This window comes from Lissotriton vulgaris, chromosome 12 (assembly GCF_964263255.1).
Source record: "Lissotriton vulgaris chromosome 12, aLisVul1.2, whole genome shotgun sequence".
Classification (NCBI taxonomy): Eukaryota; Metazoa; Chordata; class Amphibia; order Caudata; family Salamandridae; genus Lissotriton; species Lissotriton vulgaris.
Window position 1 is genome coordinate 129,877,134 of NC_141700.1, and position 23,841 is coordinate 129,900,974.

The following is a 23,841-nucleotide window of genomic DNA, read 5'->3' on the forward strand; positions in this document are numbered from 1 at the left end:
TGGGGAGAGGGAGAAAAATGAGAGCAGGGAGAGGGTAAAGAGAGGGGTGAGAAAGAGGGGAGAGCGGGGAGAGAGGAGAGAGAGAGGGAGAGAGGGAGAGAGAGGGAGAGAGTAGAGAGAGAGGAGAGGGAGGAGAGGGAGAGGGAAGTGAGGGAAAGTGAGGGAAAGGGAGAGAGGGAGAGAGGGTAGAGGGAGAGAGGGAGGGTAAGAAGAGAGGGGGAGGACGAAAGCGAAGGACGGAGGGGAGAGGGAGGTAGAGAGGGAGAGAGAGAGGAGAGCAGGCAGAGGGGGAGATGGGGAGAGGGAGAAACTAGCTCACAAAAACAATAACTCAATTCACATTCGTAGGCAACATTTCACAATAGTAAAGTACTTGAACAGTAAACATCGGTGGTGGTAGAGAAAGCAGCTTGAGTCTGGAAGTGATGTGACCCCATGATCTCAACTACCGTGTGCCCTTTCGTGTAGCTCCTACACGAAATAGGTAAAGTATAAAACGTATATCTGCACATAAACTGTCTATGTTACGGGTATAGGGAGAGGGGCAAAATGATGGACATGAAAACAGGGAAGGGGCGAGGGAAAAGGAGTGAATGCAAGAGGCACAGATGGGAAGAGAAAGATTAAAGTAGAGAGGTAAATTTAAAGGAAGAAAAGGAGTAATAAAGAAGGGGAGAGAAAGTGGAAGTAGGGAAGAAAAGATGGAGAGAAAGACGGACAGAAAAAGCAAATTAAGGGAAGACAGAGAAAGTAAGAAAGAAAGTGAGACAAAAGGAATTCAGTACAAGGAGACAAAAAGAACAAGTAAAAAAAAAAAAGTTAAAATAAAAGGAGACACGGCCTGGCGGTCGTAAAAGTGAAAGTACGGCCGGCCGGCCGTGAATAATTAGGGGAGGAGAAATGCCTGAGGCAGAGTGCAGGGGGCGGAGCGGATACCTTTGAAGAGCTGCTGGAGGCACCACGCTGGGAAACAGATGCTGTTTACAGACTTAAGATTTGATCTCATCTTTAGGGAAGCGTGTGAACGCTGCTGATACCTCATAATAATACATATAACTCAAGCCACATGAAAACAAGATGACCTGGGTACTGAAATATTAATTATACAAGGGGTGTATACATTATTAGTAATTGTATAGTCTGATTTCGTTAAAGTCTCTGTTAAATAAACACCTCGGTATTCAGCATATAACCCAGTTGACATAGCAAGGGGTGCCATTGGCACACCACAATAACATTTAATGTCTTTTTTTCCTGGACATGTACCAAAACACAGCCATAATATGTGTGGGTTTTTTTTGGGATGGGTCCGCCGGCACCCATACCACTGATGCAAATCGCACTGTAGCTGCTGCACTCACTAATCGTGTTTCCTGAACCTACTGCACCTAAGTAAAGAGAGTATTACACATGTAAGGTGTGAAGCCGAATATACATCGAAAAGTCCAAAAGTGTGAGTGTGGCTGCCTGGCCACGCACATGAACAGCGCTATGGCCCCGAGCTCACAAAATCAATAACGCAATTCACATTCGTAGGCAATATTTCACGATAGTAAAGTACTTGAACGGTAAACATCGGTGGTGGTAGAGAAAGCAGCTTGGGCCTGGAAGTGATGTGACCCCATGATCTCAACTACCGTGTGCCCTTTCGTGTAGCTCCTACACGAAATAGGTAAAGTATAAAACGTATATCTGCACATAAACTGTCTATGTTACTGTCTATGTTACGGGTATAAGGAGAGGGGCAAAATGATGGACATGAAAACAGGGAAGGGGCGAGGGAAAAGGAGTGAAAGCAAGAGGCACAGATGGGAAGAGAAATATTAAATTAGAGAGGTAAATCTAAAGCAAGAAATTTAAAACGAGACACGGCCTGGCGGCCGTGAAACTAAAAGTACGGCCGAGTGAATAATTAGGGGAGGAGCGGATACCTTTGAAGAGCTGCTGATCGGCTCCAGCGGAGCAGGTATGTCCAAAGCTTACGTCCGGCTGGGGTTATCGGGAAAGGTCAGCTCAAGAAGCAGCAGCAGTCCGGGGAGGGCGGAGGACTAAATCAAGTTCCCAATCCTGTTACATGAACGGAAAATACCAGCGCTGAGAGTAATGAGAATCCCTGCTTCTAGACTCCAGACAATGAGTGCGTGTTAACCACATGGCTGCTGGGCGTTTCCCCCCCCCCTGTGCTGGAAAATGCCATTTTAGTGGCACCATGACGAGCTCAGCTCGTCATCAGCACACGACACCCGTGGGTGATGACGAGCTGAGCTCGTCATCAGCATCGAAAGGGTTAAGGGGCCTTGTTGGGAGAAGAGAAAACTGAGTTGATTGGTGCAAATGCAGATGGCATGACTAACTCAACAAGCAATGAGAAAATGAGTCTAATAGGGGCAGAAAGGCACAACAAGTTAAAACGAGACACGGCCTGGCGGCCGTGAAACAGAAAGTACTGCGGAGTGAATAATTAGGGCATAGGGGATACGAGTCTAATAGGGGCAGAAAGGCACAACAAGTTAAAATGAGACACGGCCTGGCGGCCGGGAAACTGAAAGTACGGCTGAGTGAATAATTAGGGGAGGAGCGGATACCTTTGAAGAGCTGCTGGCGGCACCAAGCTGGGGAACAGATGGCTGGCTTTGATGTGCACGCACATTTTAGGTGAATGCGCTTGCGCATTGAGCTGGCTTTTCACGGGCACAGCATCAAATCGCCGTTTTGGTTAAGCTCTCGATAAGCCCCTATATCTCTCGCCAGCAAAATGCGCAAGCGCATTGACAGGCGAGGCCTAAAAAAAGAGCAGTGTAAAACCAAATGAGCTTCTGTGCCAGAAATCAAAGGCTACACATTCAATCCCTAAAAATAATTATGCACCTCTGAGCGCCAATACATATTTGTTGCAAAGTACCTACACCCATGAAAGGGACTGCCAGTAAATGGGTGGAACCTCACACAATCAAGGGGTCAGCCTGTGGTTCAAGAATCAATCCGAGGTCATCTCTCTCCCGCTTTGAAGCACCATAAAAAGATGGTGGTTGCGGGAGGGAAAGAGCGACTACGTCAGTTAGGAGGGTCGAGAGGGAATTCCAAGTTTTGTCATTTTCTAGGGCCATGAAACCTGCAAGTGAAGGAGTGAGAACGGAGAAAATGAAATAATCACTCTCCCGAGTCATAATTAACCCCCAAAAATGTAATCGCTTAAAATAAAAATACACAAACGATCACTAACAGTTGTTGCAAAGTCCCTGATTAGATACACGTTGCTGCTGCAATGAGGTTACAGCCTCACCCACTATCGTATTTAGGTTAGGGTTCAGGATTTATACACAGGTCATTTTTCTCCCACTCGGCAGCAACTTTAAAAGATGTTGCTGTGCCAAAGAAAAGAATGCGAGTCTTTGCTAGCTTTAGGTGCAAAATAATGAAGTATAATTCCTCCTAATAGTTGTTAATCAATTTAAGGAGTAACTTAAAGCATATTTGTTCCTAAGTGGTTAACCTTGAAGTGCTCAGTCCTGCCGATCCGCAAGCAACTTGATACCTTTATGTATGTGTGTAACAATAGTCGTGGAAAAAAAGAAAAAGAAAAAGAAAACGGACTACCTCTGCATGGCCCGAAAATAGAGCCCGATAGAGACTCGTTTCGAGGGCCCCTAAAAATAACTGCCGGTGCTCAGACCCGGCCCACTTAAAGCCCTGGCAGACCTATTTACGACTGCAGCAGCAGAACCCTTCCAGCAGCCGAATCTTCCGGATGGCTGGTAATGAGCCGGTTTTCCACATCCTGAGAATACTCGGTACAAACAGAAGCTTATTTCCCAAGCCCCTCTAATGAAGGCCCGAGCAGGGTCCCCGCTGCCTGACAGGAAAGGGCCCGGCTGCTACGCACGGAGATTAAAGTGAAACAAGCCTCGACATTAATCTAAGGAGAGCGCTTGTAATATTCTCGGACCGTGCCTCACTCCGCCGCCGCGCGCCAGCCCTGGACAGGTCCACACCTCGGCTGACGCACGAGGAGCGCTCACCCCCTCTTCCCGCCCTGACCTCGGATTTTTAATCAAGAATATCCGCGCGCACCTGGCCGGAGGCGGCGGGGGTCTGGCGCGCGGCGCGCAGGGACACTCCCGGGGCTGTTTGCCGCTGTTTGCAAAGCTCGAAAGTTGCGCGGGAAAAAGGTTTGTTCTCATTAAAGCGAATAAAGACCGAGAAGTTAGGCGAGCTAACAAAAGACAGAGAAGTTAGGCGAGCTTATGTTCCCGTTCACTGCTTCGGCCCCCTCATTCCTCACGAGACTGCTCGACATATAACTGAAGATGAAGGAAACGTCACTTGTAATCAGAGTGTTCCCCTATACTGGAAATCTTAATACAATTTACAACGCCGAATCTCGCCAACCAAGTCGGGCACTTTTATTAAGAACCTGCTCTTCTACGAAACTATTGTTTAATTATGGGTACCTAGGAGCAAAATAACAGTGCTTTTTTAGTTTTTAATTAACACAAATAGATTCGGAACACGAGCTGCAGGGAAACGGGAAGACAAGGGGGCAATAGTAAGGAATGAAGCACCACACTTCCTAGGGATTAGTTAATAACAGTGGCGCTGAGAGCAGAGACTCAAATATGTAGATGAGCGAGAGGGAATCCAACTTTTAGGCACAAGAAGAGGTTCTAGCTTACTGTCGGGGGCAACAGTACCGGGGCATAGGACAGTACTAAGGTATTGGCAAGAGATATGGGTTCCCTTTGCATAGGCAGTGACACTATGCTATTAGTAGGATATAGATTCAGGATATAAGCAAAGGGCTGATATACTGCAGTACAGAGGGTTAAGCAGGAGTACAGGTACTGGGATAAAGGTATGGTTGTAGGGTATAGTTAAATAAGATGTGCTCGGAAATAGCCAATATACAAAGTGGTTTATGGAGTTGTTTCCAAGTGTAGAGGCTCTACGATATAGAAAGTTGTGGGTATAGCAACAGGAAAAGGTGACAGGGTCTAGAAAAGGATGCATGTACAATGGTATACAGTTAGAGTGGCTACTACGGTGATGTGTGTTTGACCCGTTCAGTCACACTTCTAGTACTTTACCCAGTCACTATCATCTTGGGATATTAAACCACCTTTTTTCTTAGATCTGTCTTAAGGAACACATATTCCTTGTGATTAAGTGTTTACTCTGTCACCACTCCCTTATTTAAGTGAATAGTCACTTTTAATGAGAGGATACCGGGGACTGGTGTCTAGAGCTTTACACCGTGCAAACTTGATGCCGTATTGTAATTGAAAAGAAATTCAGTGTATCAACAATATATTACATGTTTGTATTTTAGTATTCTTTCCCAGCCCTGAGGAGTCGCAGAGACACTGTTCCCATGTGGCGAAACACGTGTCGGCTGGCTTGTGGAACTATTAAACCTTTCAAAGTACCCGTGCGGAAAAATCTGGCGTTTTGTTCTGTAGTCTTTGGCTTTTCCGTGATTTGTGTGTCATAAGTTTACACGACTGTGAATTGATCCACTTCTTATGTGTGCATAGGCAACTCTGTAAAATTATTGTTTTGTGTGTTAGCTTTCCAACACACTGTTGAGCGGTTAGGGGGTCTTCTCCGCTCGCCTCTTTGCACCATACTTTATTTCACTCGACTACTTTAGCGTCCACATCTGGTAGAGCACTCAGATAAAATCTGAAATATTAAAAAAAACCTTTTCTGTATGCATACTACGGGTATAGTCAGAGGTAGTGGGGTAAATGCTGGTATACAGGACTAGGGTAAGAAGTAAGACCAGTATTGGCATAGCCAATAGGTCTCACCTTTGGGACCTTATAAGTGTTTTGCCTGAGCTACTGGTTTTACCAATGTCTTTAAGATATGTTTAGAGCAGTGTGACTGCTGTGCAGCATGTTAAAAAGTAATAATAAAAAGTATTAGCATTTTTGCTACCTTATAACAAAGAAGACAGATACAACTGAACGCTTATTAAAAAAAGAATGAGCATAAAAAATGTTTTTCCAGTTTTTCGTCCTTGCAATGCTAGCAATTTCTTCCTGCCTGTCCTAATGCTGGTTTGTTTTAGCTTTAATTATTATTATTTAGGGGGGCATTAACAACAGGAGGGTGGAGGTTGGAAAACAGTACCTGAATTACAACATGAGCAGCAGACAGACACTAGGCGAGAAACACCAGATGCCAGATTCTGAGGGCAGGCTGAGGTGGTGCTGAGTAGTGGTGAGGTGGTGGTGTGCTGGTGCTGAGGTGATGCTGTGGTGCCGAGTTATGATGAGGTGGTGGTGCTGCACTAGTGCTGAGTTGATGCTGAGCTGAGTTGATGCTGAGTTGGTGCTACACTGGTGGTGGTGCACTGATGGTCAGGTGGTGGTGCGCTGATGGTCAGGTGGTGGTGGTGGTGCGCTGATGGTCAGGTGGTGGTGGTGCGCTGACGGTCAGGTGGTGGTGCGCTGACGGTCAGGTGGTGCTGCGCTGACGGTCAGGTGGTGCTGCGCTGACGGTCAGGTGGTGCTGCGCTGACGGTCAGGTGGTGCTGCGCTGACGGTCAGGTGGTGCTGCGCTGACGGTCAGGTGGTGCTGCGCTGACGGTCAGGTGGTGCTGCACTGACGGTCAGGTGGTGCTGAGCTGACGTCAGGTGGTGCTGAGCTGATGCGGAGGTGGTGCTGCACTGATGCGGAGGTGGTGCTGCACTGATGGTGTTGGTGCTGATCCGGTGTTAAGCGATAATGAGGTGGTGGTGGTGTGCTTGTGCAGAGGTGGTGCTGAGGGATACTCAGGTAGTGTTGCACTGGTGCTGGGGTCATGCTGCACTAGTGCTGGGATCATGCTGGGCTAATGCTGAAGTGGTGAACCATGCATGCGTCCCCAGGCAAAAGGATGTGGGCGCCATTTCATTTGACTTTTTATTGACAAATGTAACATCACAAACACCGCTTAGATTGGTCTATTAACAGTGCAAAAAGGAGCATGGGGCAGTGGATATGCACAGGAAAAAGATAAACACGGAGCACATGGGAGGGGAGGAGAAGCAGATGAGGAAGAAAGCTCACAAACAAAAAGATGGACATGGAAAGCCATTGAATAAGAAGCAAGGAAATGAGACTGACAATAAGACAAACTAATGGCAAACAATGAGCGGGCTCCTAGCTCCTTCAAGTTCTTGGTACGCTCACAACAGATGTTTTGAGGGCAAACAGTTTGTGCTGTCTGGTAAGCTTGACCTAAAAAACAAAGTTAGTAGACTTGGTATTCTGCGACTGCAGAGTTCCAAGCATAATTCAATGATTTTTTGTTAATCAACAAAAAGTCTGAATTTTACTGAAATAGAGAGCAGGGCATTTGCAAGAGAGGGCGGTGAACTGCCCCAACCTGTGACTCGGGTACCAGGAGTTGAGGCTAATTTGCAGGTTCACAACTGCAGAGATGAAAAGAAAGCTTCAAGGGGCCCTCCTGCATTAACAATGAATGGCTCCTTGCTATGCGAACACTGAGCAAAAACAAAAGTCTATCGGGATTCATCATTCAAAGGCATTTAGTAAGCCTGGTTCAAACAGAGACACAACCACAGAAGGAGAGTAAGATATGGCAGAACAGGTCCTCTTCATGCTAAGAACCGGTTTAAAACCTAAGCAGTCTATACATTCTGCCCTTCAAAAAGTTGAGTAAGGAAGTGAATTACATCTTTCACTGCCTCTAATGACACATCATTTATTTAAGAATGTAGAAATAAAACAATGGCTGGGGCAGTGATAGATAACCTTGGGAAGTCTGGTGTAAGGCTTTCCTGTAAGAAATGAGCTTATCATAGGGTGCCAAGGTTCCTTGTTAAAGGCGGCAGACCAGATGTATTAGTCACAGTATTCAGTTACTATTGTAGTTCTTTCAGAGCACTTGGTTACAAAGAAAAAGAAGTTACACCAACTGATCATCTATGCTAGCATGCCATAACAACCAGTCAGGGAAACAGAAATTAAAGATAACTAGGCTGAAACCCAAAGAAGAAAAAGTTAAAACAATCAAACTTAATGAAAAGCAACCTTACATTTGAAATCTAGGTCTTGGATGTATAAAGTAAGAACAATACATCAGTGTCCAATATGTTTAAACATAATTTAATCACAACTTTTGAAGAATGGATCCAAGTCAGTAGTTCAAAAGCTGCTTTAAAAGTGGCATGACAAAATAAAATACTATGTGGAGCAGACACGACTGATGATAAAAACAGATTCTGCTCATTTCCCTCGATTAATATAAATTGTCCGATTTAATAGTGGACTACAAAGCATATTATTTTACACAGAGTATCCCATTTTTCCCAGTGTTTTAAATTTGGTGCGCTGATGTTCAACTTAGTTTTCCAATGATCTCTAGAGTAAAACTGCAGTTAAAAGTCATTATCTTGCATATTATCTTCTCCAACCGTCGCTTCCCTGGGCCCCCTTCCCGGCCACACACATTCATAATTATGGAATGGCAGAGCAGGAATGAAAAGTCTACACATTAAAGCAGAGGAGGGTCTCAGAGTTAATGGTAGTCACGTGGCTGCATGCAACTCTTGCTTGGATACTAGTGAGCATCTGAGGCAACAGTGGAGCTCACTTTGTACACGGACCTTCGAAATCCAGCATACAAAGACGGGCCTATTAGTAGGAAGGTGGCTACCTGACTATGGTTACCCCAGATTTTTTGCCTTGTGTTTAGCTGGTTTTCGACTTAGTTGGCCTGGTTCCCTGCTAATCAGGGCCCCAGGCTATCTGCTCTCTCTGTAAAATGGATTCCATGTACCCTAGGTGCATAACTAGATTGGCTTGGGTCACCTTATCAGCCCCTGTACAGAGCACTATAGGTGCCCAGGGCATAGGTGCATCCAAGGCCTACTAGGGGCTGCAGCATAACTTTTGCCACCCCTGGCTGGCTATCTAAAATTGACACAACTGGCTGATCACTCATCTGGGGCAAGGTGGTGTAATCACCCCTTGCTTAGATATAGTATGCCTATATCTAAACCTATCTGGACACATATAAACCTATAAGCCACTCCTATGGCAGGCCTTAACAATCCTGGAGGCAGAGTGCTTGGATTTATGTGAGATGGTGCTCTAGCATGAGCAGAGCCTGTCTGCAGCTGTCGGGACCAATTCCCTAAGCTGTTCCGGGATAATGCCATACCATATACTCTTAAATGCATTATAATCCTCGCGGTTATATGTTAACTTTGGTTTGGCTTTATCAAAACATGTCGTGTAAGGTGTCATACGATTTGGAATACTATCCCCTCGCCAGTCCTGGCAACGGGGGTAGCATTCACCCCTCTAGAGGGAGACAACATGTTACTTTGCTAAAACACAGTTGATTTTAAAAGGAGCCTCAGATGCACAAAATGGATGCTTCTGCCACAGACAAGAGTCTGACCTCCTGCAGCTGACCGTAACTCAGCCAGGGAGGCCTGGACAAAGGATTTCCTGTCACAGGGAGGTGTCACACCACCCCAGACAGGAGATAGTGGATTGTAGCAGGGAGGTTTGAAAGAAACCAGACACTGCCTGGGGAGCACAAGGCTTCCCCTTGCATAATCCGGCCAAACCGGTTCTGGGGCACACCAGCCCCAGTCCCAGCGCGGCCTGGATCAAAGGGAAAGGGGTGTATCCACCCCCTTCCTGGGTCCCACCCATAGGAGGGGACCTAGCAGGTAATCCAGCCCCTTAGATTGGTATAAGAATGGGAGCAGTGCCAACGCACTCAGATTATCCTGATGAAACATTTGAAATGAAACTCTGGACCCTTCGACATCCTACTCGACGTAGAAGACTGAAGAATCTCCCTTGTGGTCAAGAAGTGACCACCCTGTGCAAACAGGCACCATCCAGCACCTCAACGTCTGCTTTGTTGCAGTTCCCGCCGGAACTCGAGCGACAGAGATCGACGAGATCAAGCTTGCCTGTCTTCTAACAGCCCGATCCACAGTCCCTGCAGAGCTGAGACCCGTGGAGGCGACCGGAAGCGTGGGGCACACCATCTTGAAAAGACCATGAGACGCTGACCGTGCAGCCCACGAGTGACCCTCGAAGCTATACACCGGGGTTTGAGAAGCCCCAGCCCTGAGCCACTTTTGCACCGAAGCTCACCCCTCTACACTCGACGAGTGCTGCGTGGGGCCCTTCTGCTTTCTTTGGCTCAACGCGTTGGTCCGGTCACTTGCTAGCTGGCTTGTGGCCCCTGTGCCGACGAAACCTGAAATAGGACTTGTGATTCTGGTTGCTCCAGACTTGCACCCGCTCCTCTGAAAAGGAGCACCCGCTCTAACCCTCCTGGTCCGAGTGAGAAGCAATCTTCCAGTCCTGCGTGGATTGCTCTTGCCAAGTGTTGTTTGCTCCGATCTTTAAGCGGACAGCGACGACTGTGAGAGCCTTCGTGGGACAGCTCGTGACCCACTCCTGGACGTCGCAGATGTCCTAGAGCCCACGTGGCAGCAGAGAGAAGCTCCTCGACAACCACCTGATTGCGCCCGACATTGCCTGGTCCAGTCCTGGTTCCACCCTGGTCACTGCTGAGTGACCCAGACTCTGTCCCCTCTGCTTTCAGGTACTTTACGACTCTGATCCACCCTTGGATCACACCGGACACTTCTCCTTCACATCGCCTGCAGCATCTTCAGCTTCAAGCACCAACAACCTGCGTGACGAAACCCGACGCCACTTCGACCCTACGCACCCGCTTCCTGTGGGTGAGGTAACTCAGCAACGCCGGTGTTCCCACACTGGTACACACCTCTAGGGTCTGTGTCTAAAGTTTTATCCTTCTAGGTTGAGCGGAAGTATCCTTAAACTCTAATTGTGTAACTTTTACGCACCATTGACTTTGCATTGGAGCATGCGTGTGCCGCTGCACCCGAATCCCGCGGGCTTTTCCCGACTACAGCATTGCTAGTCCCGACTGCTCCCAGCGATTCCCTAGGCCTAACCACTGTTCGATTGGTATCTCTTATACCACTTTCTTCATATATGGTTTGAGTGGCCACCCGCCCTCATCAATAATTGGGCAACTGTCATATGTTATACTGTGCTTTTGTTTAAACGCTTGTGCCCCTTTGCTCATAAAGAGTACTTGGGATTATTTTAGTAATAAACACATATATTTTTATAATATATACTTGTGTGGTGTCCTTTCATTTGATATTACAGGATTGTGATTGGTAAAACAGCTCGCTTAACACGACCTCTTGAGTTTAGCCTTTAAGGCTGCTTAGTCCATGCTACCACTAGGATAGCTTGTCTATAAGGTTGACTTACAACCAGACACCATAAGGGATTGTTTGGACTGATACAAGGTGGTTCCAGAATTGGAAACATCATATCAGGCCAACTTCTCACACTATTCATTAGACACGGGGCAGTCTGCGGCGGCACAGGGTGGAGAGCAGCGGATTCGAAAGCTTGAAATAACTAGTTGGGGCACAAAGTAAACAAACACTTATCAACATGGCTGTTAAAGTAAACAAGAGTGTGGCCGCCGTGAAGAATAAGCAAATACGGCAAATGAAGCAGCCGCAAAACCTTTCATCAAGCTGGCATACTAAGTAAACAAAACATGAACACATCCCTACAATCCAATACCCCGAGCAGAGGCAGGCAAAAAAATAAAAATAGTGCTCACAGAGTATCATAAGTAAATTAAAAAGTAAGAGCACATGTAACAGGGACAGTCCTCAAGGAAGGTTACCAAAGTCCAAAAGGAAGGACTATTAGGCATATTCATCATACAAAAGCTGGCATTTACGAAGAGCAGCGACAGAAAACTATGAAAAAGATGGGAGGTGCTCGAAGCCCACACTGTAAATACTGCATGTCTTCTGGAGACCGTGCGCATGTGCTGCGCTGCTGAGGTGGGACCTAAAAACGAGGGAGAGGGTGGAGGAACATACTTGAGTATAAGAAGAGATATCAAGAGAGATAGGAATGAAACAATTAGGGCTCCCTCAATGCTATAAAGAAAGGGTGAACTGAAAGGGGACAAAAAAGTTACTTACCTTCGGAAACATTATTTCTGATGTATGACTGCTTCCATAGATTCCTTTAATGAACACATTCCTGGAGTCAGACTGAATCCGGAAACACTTTTTGCAGTAGTATCAAGTTGTTTACCTGCTGGAACTGGCAATGGGAATCCATATAATGAGTCAAGGGAGGCTGTGACCAGCTCTGCTTAGGTTTTTCAAGTGCCCATCAGTGACTAACGATGCAGCTTGCGGAGCCAAGCAAGCTGACAAAATCATTTTACGCCACCCCCAAGAGGCGAGGTCACAAAAATACCTTACAAAATGTAAGCAACTTGTTCTTCTAATGAATATAGGCTCCCATCCAATTCCTTCAATTAATTATTACAATAGCAAAATGGGGAGGCCTTTTGTTGAAATGATGCTAACCCGCTTTGAGGACTGCTCACACAACACAATCTCTGGCAATGGAACGCAGAGGCCCGAGTCGTTGCCTAGTAGATGGATTATACATGAACTACTTAAAATGAGGTCAAGCATACCGCTTTATCTCATAGGGAGGGGTCTTTAACCTTCAGACAAGTCCTTACCGCTGGCTCATAACTTAAGGAGATACAAGGAGACAGTGGATTTCCAACTTTCCGTCCAACTAGAGGCCAGGAAAATGCTAGATAGATAATTACCAGTCTTGAACTTCGCAGTTATGCTCATCCAGGGTCATTCCTCCGTAAACCTTCCTCATCTTCTGAAGGGTGAGTCAGAGGATAGAACAATGGTAAATCAGGAGTAAGATAGATGGAACTGCTGGCGGGGGAGGGGGTGGGTTTGGGGGAGATGTTAGGATTGTTGGAGGGAGGGGCAAGTATGCTTCGCTGGTCGGTCATCCTGGTCCTGCATGTGCCATCTGCGACATGGCGGACGTTGTAATGTTTGTCTTATTAGACACGTAAGAATAGAAACGAATAAAAATTTGTTACAAAAAAAAAAGACAGAGTGAGGGCGACAGAGAGTGAGGGCGACAGACAGAGTGAGGGCGACAGACAGAGTGAGGGCGACAGACAGAGTGAGGGCGACAGACAGAGTGAGGGCGACAGACAGAGTGAGGGCGACAGACAGAGTGAGGGCGACAGACAGAGTGAGGGCGACAGACAGAGTGAGGGCGACAGACAGAGTGAGGGCGACAGACAGAGTGAGGGCGACAGACAGAGTGAGGGCGACAGACAGAGTGAGGGCGACAGACAGAGTGAGGGCGACAGACAGAGTGAGGGCGACAGACAGAGTGAGGGCGATAGATAGATAGAATGAGGTAGAAAATTTTAATTGATTCAAACGCTGAGATCAATACTTGATTTTCTTTCCTTTTCCTAAACACCAAATACCTATCTGTTGTTAACTGGATGCTCAAACTCTATGCTTTTACCAATTTCCCAACTCTAAATCACTGATGATTTCCCATTTCCACTATGGCTGACACTTTCTTCCTTTCTTTGAACTTCAGTCCTATCTTTATCTCCACTATTTCGTAGTTTCCACCCACAAACACGAGCCCTCGGCTCCTACGATTCTAACCCTTCCTGCTCGTTTTCCACCGGGTCTCCGGCATGCCGCTTTTCGCTTTAACACTGGTAAGCCGATTCTTTAGTTAAGCACGCTTGCACGCAAATAATTTAACTCTTGGCTAACATCGTCTAAGAGCTACCCGTTCATTTACTCTTTTACAGCTTTCGTTACATTTATGACTATGGCACGCCCAACACCCTAATGAATACCATCACGGTAAGACAAATATGAACGTTGTCGACTCCACGCGTACTTTATGGAGAAGCATGGTTACTCCTAGAAATACACTTTTTTGACCATTTAGGTTCTAATGACTATCGAGATGGCATATACCGCTTGAGTTACCAACTCAGCTTCGTAAGTGACTCGCATATTCTCGCGTATACTCTATATTTGCATGTTCACCTATTTGGTTTTGGTCTTTTTATCACAGACACTTTACCCACTGAACTGTCGTTTCACCCATGAATCACTACCGACGATCACATTAGAGCACTTCACACTCAATACTCTCCACATTCGTTTCAGATATAAACGGTTCATTCATTCCTGGTTTCACTCTTTGCAGCGCACTTTGGCACATCGTAGTTTATCCTACTATTCACTTCTTGGAACTACTTCCATTCTGGTTCTCCGATTTGTTTCATTTTACCCTTCTTCTGGTTCTCTTCCTCGCCTCCCAGTTGGTGTTTGTAGATAATCTGCAGCCTAAAAAATTCCTAATATTAAAACGTGACATGATTTCCCTAGATTCCCCTGTTGAAGGGCCACCGTTACAGCCCGAAATGCATTGGGATTTGTTACTGAACTGTATTTGAAGAATTGTGCATCCTAAACTTGGATTTTGTGAACTTCAACATTATCCATGGATGAACTCTTTGTTTCTACATAAAAGAAATACAATCAAGAGAAAAAGAACTACATGTTTCATTTAATTCATTTCATTTATGGTTGAACATTGTGCTTAATTTTCCTCTAAACTGCTGAAGACTTATTAGATTACTATTCAAGATTTTTGATTTACACTCCCAGGAGTGATTTGAGCCGTGCATTAGGTAACCCAGACACACGTCTGGTGCATCTTTATATTTCCTGAGGTGAAGCCTGGCATAGAACTCTACCATGTTTTGTCACAATCATCATCTGAAGTGAGTCTGTCGTGGGTTGAGCTATACAAAGGTGGTGAATGCGTGAAATAAACGGTTCTCGTCTGTTGTGACAGTGTACACGGCGACAGTGCAGGAGCAGCAACAGTCACCCATTTCCAGGGCATTCGGAAACTTTCACACTGGCAAGGTGCAACACTCCATCTTTATTTATTTATTTCTAGTTTTTATAGAGCGCAGCATTCATCCCATGGGATATCAAGGCGCTAAAAAGAAAAGAAAAAGGGACTGCTGGGATAGTGCGGGGGGAAGTTAGTTTTTGGGGAAAAGGTGGGTTTTGAGTTTTTGCCGGAATTGGAGGAGGTTTGCGGTATGTCTCAGATCCATAGGTAGTTTGTTCCATCGTTTGGCCGCCAGGTGAGAAAAGGCTCGTCCACCTGTCCTTGTTTTGTAGATGCGCTTGGGTTTTGCCAGGGCTGAGTTATTGGATCTTAAATTCCTGTTTGGAATATAGAACTCGATTTTCCCTTGCAGGATTGTAGGGCCTGTTTTATGAAGGGCTTTGTGCGCGTGGCAAAGTAGTTTAAATGTGGCACGCTGGCGCATTGGCAGCCAGTGGAGTTGTTTTAGGCATGCTGATGCCGAATCTCGTTTGCCTTTGTTGCATACCAGTTTGGCTGCCTGGTTTTGCAGGACCTGTAGGCGGGAGAACAGTTGCTCGTTCATTCCTTCAAAAAGGGCATTGCCGTAATCCAGGCGGCTAACTAGGAGGGCCTGGGTGATCGTACGTCGGCAGTCAAGTGGGATCCAGGTGAAGATTTTGGCTAGGAGTTTCAGGATTGCAAATCCTTTACCCCAAAGTATGCGTACATGATCCTTCATGGATAGTGCGTCATCCATCATAACGCCAAGGTTTCTGGCGTATTGTTTCGGGGTGGGGGCTGTTCCCAGTGACGGTGGCCACCACGTATCGTTCCACGATAGTTTGGCTCCTCCGAACAGTAGTATTTCGGACTTTCCTGCATTGAGCTTAAGGCAGTGGTTGCCCATCCAGTCTGCCATTTCGGAGAGGAAGCTGTGGAGTTTGTTTTTGGTTATTTCTGGGCTTTCGGATCTTTCGTCCATGGTCACCATCAGCTGTGTATCGTCGGCATATGAACAGATGCCTTGCAGACAGATGGTTGACACGGTTTGCGTAGGGTGGAGCGAGAGGGTGGAGGAGCAGCTCTGACGAGTCCCTGAGGGGTTTAAATAAAAAATGGCCTAACTCTTGCAAACCGCCTTGTAGGCTGACAAAGTAAGTCTGTGAACGGAACAGGGAATCATCATACAAGTATGGTCTTGTTGCTGCACACGCTCCGCAGTAAACACGACACGCACAAAAACACTCACAAAATCTGCCATTCTACGGTGAAAAGCTGCTGCACACTGAAGTTTACGGGGGACGGCATGGACCGTTTTATAAGAGTGCGAGCTCCTGCAGGAAGGTGCAGCGACCCCATAGGCACTGTGCACGTGTGACAAACCATTCATTACAGCAGGTCAAAGAACAAGGCTGTTAATGAGGGGAAAGACGAAGCGGTTTGAGTCAATGAGGGAGGTGCTGCACGGGGGGGGGGGGGGGCGGCGGCGAGGGGACTGCGTGGGAGTCCAGCACGGCCACGTTAATTAAACAAGTCATTCACATATGAGAAATATGCATTTAATTGATATAAATGCAAATGACATAGTAGTTATCCTTAAAAGGTGTCATGGATCCCAACCCTCGTTGGACACCCTTCTTGCATGAAAGTAAAACAAGCAACAGAACTGTTATTACACAGATAGTAGACAGTGTCCAGACACGAATCACACCCAAAGAGTGTGTATTCTTACTAACACACTGTCCAGAGAATGAAACTGAGAGCACATTGACTTCTACAATGAGAGAAGGCAGTAACACTGCGAAATTATTAAATGAAATGGGTGCAGAGTACATTTAAACGTAATATACCTTCAATGTATACCATCACATTCACAGCCAGTCACTTTCACTGCATATCAAACAACAATTTCTGGCGACAAAGATCTAATGTACCATCATGTTAGTGGGGCACAGTGTTTCCAGTTGAAGTTCTTCATTAAGAAATACATATACTACAAATAAACAAAAACACTCAGGGTGCACAGCAGACACGCAGACCATGAATACATTGACACGTAGCCTGAATAAAGTGATAGTAACCCACAAAGTACAGCAGACACTTAGAAAGTACAACATCGTAACACAATACAGACAATGACGCACAAAAACGGACAACAGACATACAAGACGAAAATACTGGGAAAAAAACACTCATTAAGAAGATAATGAAACAGAACGCGGACAGTGACGGCACTCGGACTGCACACAATGACACACAAATAATTCAAAGATTGTCTCACACAAAGAACGCAAAAGTTGCACATGCTCAGTCCAGACTAGAAAAAGAGAAAGTCTAAAGGAACTGTGAGTAGTGATTGTGAAAGACACAGGGTAACGAGCCATACATGCTGCTTATTTATCGTGTACAACTAACAACCATTGACCAAGTCAATTGTCCTGACTTCTTGTAGGTGAGATATTACTTGCTGTATCATATATCTGGATGCAAAAAAAGAATCAGCAAAATACAAGTCGGACGGCACACTATGCGAGCAACAGATTTTTAGCTTACGTATTCAAGCCACGCCTTTAATTACATTTGCCACGCCCCTTTGAGAGACCCCACCCAGTTTTTTCATCCCACTTAAAGCCCAGAGTAACATGATGATTCTTGTCGTACTTTGAGACAAAAGGCTGTGGAAGAAACACAAATTGTGTTAAAGCCTAAAAGGGAATATTCTTGTGAGTAAATGTAAGGAAAAATTCAGCAGCAATGCTCAAAGCTCCGAGATCCTGCTCATGGGACCAGAGAATGAATGACTACGTTATCAGGAATGAAGCAGATACCTCCTTAGCCCAGTTTTTAATATTTGTTCGTTTTCTTTCTTGAAAAGGAACCAGAAGGAGGCGATTAGGTCTTACTTGGAGAATGAGACTTGTGTTCTAATTCTAATCATACTTGGAAAAAGAAAATACATTCAAATTATGTTTCTACTGGTAAAGAAATTTCCCTAATACAATTCCTCCAAGATCGCACACTGTTATTGATATTCAAAGTTTGTGAATATCAATGATGATGGAGACTCTAACCTCCATTAACATCACATTAGAAATACCAAGTGAATTGTCAAAATTGCATTAAATGCACTTTCATTTTCATCCTAATAAAAAAATTCTCGAAGTAAACATGCTTTGCTGGTTGTAATTCTAAGGTGAACGCAGATCAACTGTGTGAATCAATGGTGTCTTATCAACTGCTACCCTAGTGAAATCAGGTTTTTAAAAAATCTATTTGAGGACGTGAGGGGCTGCATCTGCTCTATTTCAGATGTAACACCCCCACCCTCTGAATCTTTGATTGGGCTGCCACTTAAAAGTACCTCAAACAGATTTAAAAACCCCTGTTGAAGTACCATCAAAACGTACTGCACAATGACTGACGAGCTCATTCCTAGGATAGGGAGATTTTGTTTTACTTCCATAGTTTGAGGACGGGTGGTAGAGCACATTTGATATACAATTTATGTTTGCTTGTCAGGAGAAGCATAAAGGAACTTGAAAAACAGATGATTGTCAGGAATCCCTAGGTAAAGAGCTACACTGGTAGAGCGCAATATAATTCTGGGCTTCAGAAACAACGATATCAGCATCAGAAAGACTTACTGGTCGGAAGAAAAGAATGAGGGGCATACCATGTCAGAGAGCAGGAAGGTACGAATGAAACACGGAGAATGAGAGGAAAAGAAAGTATATGGAGTGATGACAACAGACAGGAGCACAACAGAAGTGTGGGATAGACCAAGTTAAATAGGAGAAGGGAGCGCAGAAAACTTGTTAGGAGGAAAACATTTCTAGAGAAGCACACTTGTTTTAATCTGCACTCCAAAAAACAACCTTCATCTTACAAATATTACCTGCGCAGAATCTATGACAGCGACGATCATGTTCAGCAGCTCACCACTTCTCAGGGTTTCATCTGGAAACTGCAAAAATGGGAAAAACTATCAGTAATGCAAATACTATTAAATGAGAATGAATAACAAAGATGGGTGCTTAGTAAATGCCTAGAACATGGTCTGTTAAACAAACTTTCTCGATGGATTGATAAAGTATAATTTTGAAATAATCTCTTTCTACGGCATTTTGGGCAGCGCATTGGTCAAATTCAGTGCTTATTAATTTGAAAAACAATGAATCTTTGTAGAAGGTGGTAGCTGTTGTATATGCTGGTGTTTAAGGGCCTGCATCTCTAATTGGAGCAATGTGAGATCACCTGTAATCATAACCCGGCATCCTGAAGCATATCAAAAGGGCTTCATTAAATTGAACACATGATACAAAAATAATTTCTCTTGAGTGACCTCTCGGCATCAGGGACAAAAGTTATCTTTATGTTAGAGAAGGAAGGTAAGGCTGATGGGGACTGCAAAGACTGGCCTAGAACCACCTAATTGCCAACTTGACAGCGTCTTCTTAGCATTCCCTAATCTCGCTGCACTCTTGCTGAATGCTTACCATGCTTACACGATGGTTGGAGGACCATTTTGAGTGCTCATCTTTGAAATGCATAGAGTTTTGAACTGCAGTCAAGTTTATATTTGCAGCATCAGCCTCGTGGTATATCTTCTACAAAGCACTTTCCAATGCATGGATAAAAAAAAAGGTGCAAGCACGCTAAATGATATATGATTTTCACAACGATATCAAAAATATGAACGTCATGAGAACATCTTCTATTAACAGTCTCAAATCTTGACTGATCTGGTCTACACATTTCAAAACTCTGCCTTACTATCTTTGTCTTACTGTGTCCTAATAGACTACACAGTGGTTTAATAAAAGCCACTTCAAGTTGGCACTGGTGCACAAGAGGTATTGTGGAATATCAATCGAAGGGGAGACATTGTAAAGCAAAATTCTACTGACAGCCAACGTTATTACACTTTGCTCAAAACTATCGACCAAACCAATAGACAACAACAACAAGCACAGCTTGTGAATCTACAACAAATTCAAATGAAAAATGCAGATTTTTCTCATGCCTTTTCGAAAAGGTTTATGTTGAAACGTTTTTTTCCCCTTTACAGCATTTGACATACCTGACGTCAGTGGGAAGCCTGCACTATTTAACCAGCCAATGGGAGACAAGCCAGGATATATATATAGAGCAAATATTTCTTTTAAAGTAACCCCCAACCAGGCACAACTTGGTTTAGAGTGTGTAGTTAAGTTCAACTGCTACCTAAGAAGCATGGTAAACGTTGCAGCTTTCAGACTGTAATAATCAGCTATTTTTGCAAGGTCACACATGTCGATAGAGTATCCATATGCAACCTCATACAAAATTAGAATTTCTAATTTGTGCCAGTGATAAAAGGGGATTGGTAGTTTTACAGTGGGGTCTCACAACCAAGTAACTATGCACTTTAAATCGGCGCCTCTCGGCCTGTCATCATTCTGCAGCCAAGAAGGGGGGTAATTCTATCTCACGGACTGCTACTAATATTTGTCGACCGAAATGAAGAAACAAGATTATGGATCACCAAGGCCGGGGGTGAGTATTTACTTCGCAATCTTAACGTGTGTTTTCAACTATGGCCATTAGCCTTTTTTAAAACTGAGGTTTTACTGTTTATAAGAGAGGGTCAATTATTGTAATGGTTTTAATTAACTGCACATAAACGCATTTACTTACTTACAAGTAAGTTATCAAAAATAGGTTTTGGGTTGCAGACAGCCGATTGTTTGGGGACACTGTTTTTTTAGTTCCAAGCTCGCCATGTCAAATTCGGTGTCCCTAAAACTAGGGTCCATGCCTTCCTTAAAACGTGTGCTTTGGACACAGCAGAATGTGCTTTCCGTGTGTGATGCACAAGTTACTACTTGTGTAACGATATATCTGTAAGAGACATTAGTTAGTGATAGATTCCTTACCTTAGAATATCCCCAGGCGTCAGACTGGATCCGTAAACTTTTGCGTAGCAATACCACTCCGCGTCGATAGGCGTCGTCCGCGGCTCCGCGTCCGTCGTCGTTAGCGCCGGAATGACGTCGCCGGAGTACTTAGACGCCGCCCTTGCGCGCTGACGTCAGTTCTTATACACAGCTTTTCCGCACCAGATACGCTGAGCCATGATAGAACCAACACTGGTGCCAAGAAACTAGGGCCCTGAAAGGGGATGACCTTAACCCTAGATATCGGTTCGCAGAACGGGGAGGATGGGTGGGTCGGTAAGGAATCGATCACTAACTAATGTCACTTACAGATATCATATCGTTACACAAGTAGTAACTTGTGTATCGGAAAGAGACATGTTAGTGATAGATTCCTTACCTTAGAATAGATACCCCAGCAATACCAACCCTGGTGGTGGGTCTGCGAACCAATAATCACACCAGAAAGTCCTGGAGGACGGAACGGCCAAAGAAGCCATCCCTCCGGACTTGGCTGTCCAGGCAGTAGTGTCTTGCGAACGTGTGCAGCGAGGCCCACGTAGCTGCCTGACAAATGTCCTGCAAGGGGACTCCCCAGCCCAGGGCAGTAGTAGTCGCCGTGGCCCGAGAGGAGTGGGCCCTCAGCCCAACAGGAGGTTGCTTCTTAGCCAAAGAGTGGACCGCAAGTCGTTTCTTTCTTAGCGCCCACGTAACCGACAAAGAGTTGGTCATCAACCCGGAACTGGCGTGTGCGATCCAGATAGTAAGAGAGCGCACGTTTTGGGTCCAGACGGTGGAGCCTCTCTTCCTCTTTTGAGGGATGCGGAGGCGGAAAGAAGGTGGGCATGGTGATGGACAGCCCTATGTGGAAGGCTGTGACTACCTTGGGCAGGAAAGAGGGTCTTGTCCGCAACACAACCTTGTCCGGATGGACAGAAAGGAAAGGAGGTTTAGAGGAAAGAGCCTGGAGCTCACTCACTCTTCTGGCAGAGGTGATGGCAACCAGGAAAGCAGTCTTAAGTGTAAGAAGACTGAGAGGACAGTTATGAAGCGGCTCAAAGGGAGAGCACATCAAGTAAATTAGAACCAGGTTCAAGTCCCACTGGGGCATCACGAAAGGAACAGGAGGGAACATATGAGTGATGCCCTTTAAGAATCTGTTTACAATGGGGAACTTGAACAAAGAAGGCTGATCAGGTAACCTTAAGAAGGCTGAAAGGGCAGAAAGGTAGCCCTTGATAGTGCCCAGAGCAGAGCCCTGTTGGGCAAGAGAAAGAAGGAAGAGGAGAACCTCAGAAAGATGGGCATTGAGAGGATCCACAGCCTTTGCTGTGCACCATGCCACAAATCTGTTCCACCTGCAGGCATATACCGACTTTGTGGAGGGACGCCTGGCTGCCAGAATGACATTACAGACTTCAGGAGGCAAGTCAAACGGCCTCAACTGTCGCCGCTCAATCTCCAAGCATGGAGGTGGAGACTGGACAGGTTTGGGTGGAGGACCGTCCCGTGCTGCTGCGACAGAAGGTCCTCCTGAAGAGGCAGACGAATCGGGGGATCGACTGACATACTGAGTAGCTCGGGATACCAGTACCTTCGCGCCCAGTCCGGAGCCACAAGGATGACGTGGGCCCGGTCGCGCTTGATTTTCTTCAGCACTCTGGGCAGAAGTGGTATAGGCGGAAAGGTGTACAACAGATCGCAACTCCACTCGCGACGAAAAGCGTCCCCGAGCGAGTGCCGCGTTGGAAATTCCAACGCGCAGAACAGATGACATTGTGCGCTCTCTTCTGTGGTGAATAGATCTAACCAAGGCTCTCGCCACTGCAGAAAGAGGCCTTGTGCGACGTCTGAGTTCAGACGCCATTCGTGATCCATCATGCACCTTCGGCTGAGCTCGTCCGCCCTGGCGTTCAGAGAACCTGCTAGGTGTTGAACCACCAGGGACACGCCCTGATGTTCCAGCCACTGCCAGAGGCGCAGTGCCTCCTGGCTTAGGGTCCACGACCCCACCCCGCCCTGTTTGTTGCAGTACCACATGGCGGTGGTGTTGTCCGTGAACACCTGCACTACACTCCCCCGGACAGAGGGGAGGAATGCCTTCAGTGCTAGACGAATCGCCCGCAGCTCCAGAAAGTTGATATGGAGCCGGGACTCCGCCGGAGACCAGAGGTCTCTGATCTCCGCCTCTCCTATGTGGCCTCCCCAGCCCTAGAGGGACGCGTCAGTCACAACTACGTACTCCAGTTGGGGAAGGGAGATTGACCTGCCGCTGACCCAATCTCGGTCCGTGAGCCACCACTGCAGCTGTCTCGCAGTGCCCTCCGAGATCATGACATGGTCGAACAGGTTGCCCTGATGCTGGGCCCACTGAAAATTCAGGTCCCACTGCAGAGCCCACATCCGCCACCTGGCGTGATGCACCAGAAGGATGCAGGAGGCCATTAGCCCCAGAAGCCACAGCGTCAACCTGACCGAGACCCGGGATAATGGCTGAAAGATTGGAATCGGAGCCTGAATATCCCGGACCCGCTATTCGGGAGGATAAACCCGAAACTGCGCCGAGTCGAGGACCGCTCCGATGAAGAGGAGCTTCTGAGAGGGGCACAGGTGTGACTTCGGCACATTGATGGAAAAACCCAGCTGGTGCAGGAGGTCCGCCGTTGTCTGGAGGTGGCCGACGACTGTCTGGGGCGAGCCCGCCTTTAACAACCAGTCGTCGAGGTAGGGGAAGACAAACCCCTAACCTGCGCAGATGAGCTGTGACCACCGCCATCACTTTCGTGAACACCCGTGGGGCGCTGGTAAGGCCGAAGGGGAGCACGGTAAACTGAAAGTGCTCGTGGTCTACCGTGAACAGCAGGTAGCGCCGGTGGGCCGGCAGGAAGGGGATGTGGAAATAAACGTCCTGCAAGTCCAACGCTACCATCCAGTCTCCTGGGTCCAGGGCAGCTAAGACCTGAGCCAATGTCAGCATTTTGAAGTTCTCCTTCCAGAGGAAGCTGTTGATGTTCCGTAGGTCCAAGATAGGGGGCAGGCCCCCTTTGCCCTTCTTGGGTACCAGAAAGTAGTGGGAGTAACAACCACACCCTACTTCTGGCCCAGGAACGCGCTCGATGGC

General features: G+C 46.3%; 1 protein-coding gene across 1 annotated transcript in view; it reads right to left on the reverse strand.

The window, feature by feature from the left end:
- INTS3 (integrator complex subunit 3) overlaps window positions 1-23,841 on the reverse strand; it is a 677,967-nt gene that overhangs the window by 190,309 nt on the left and 463,817 nt on the right. The window contains exon 22 of the mRNA XM_086947563.1: window positions 18,701-18,769. Within this exon, the coding sequence (XP_086803689.1) occupies window positions 18,701-18,769 (69 nt within the window). The remainder of the gene's footprint in view (window positions 1-18,700; window positions 18,770-23,841) is intronic.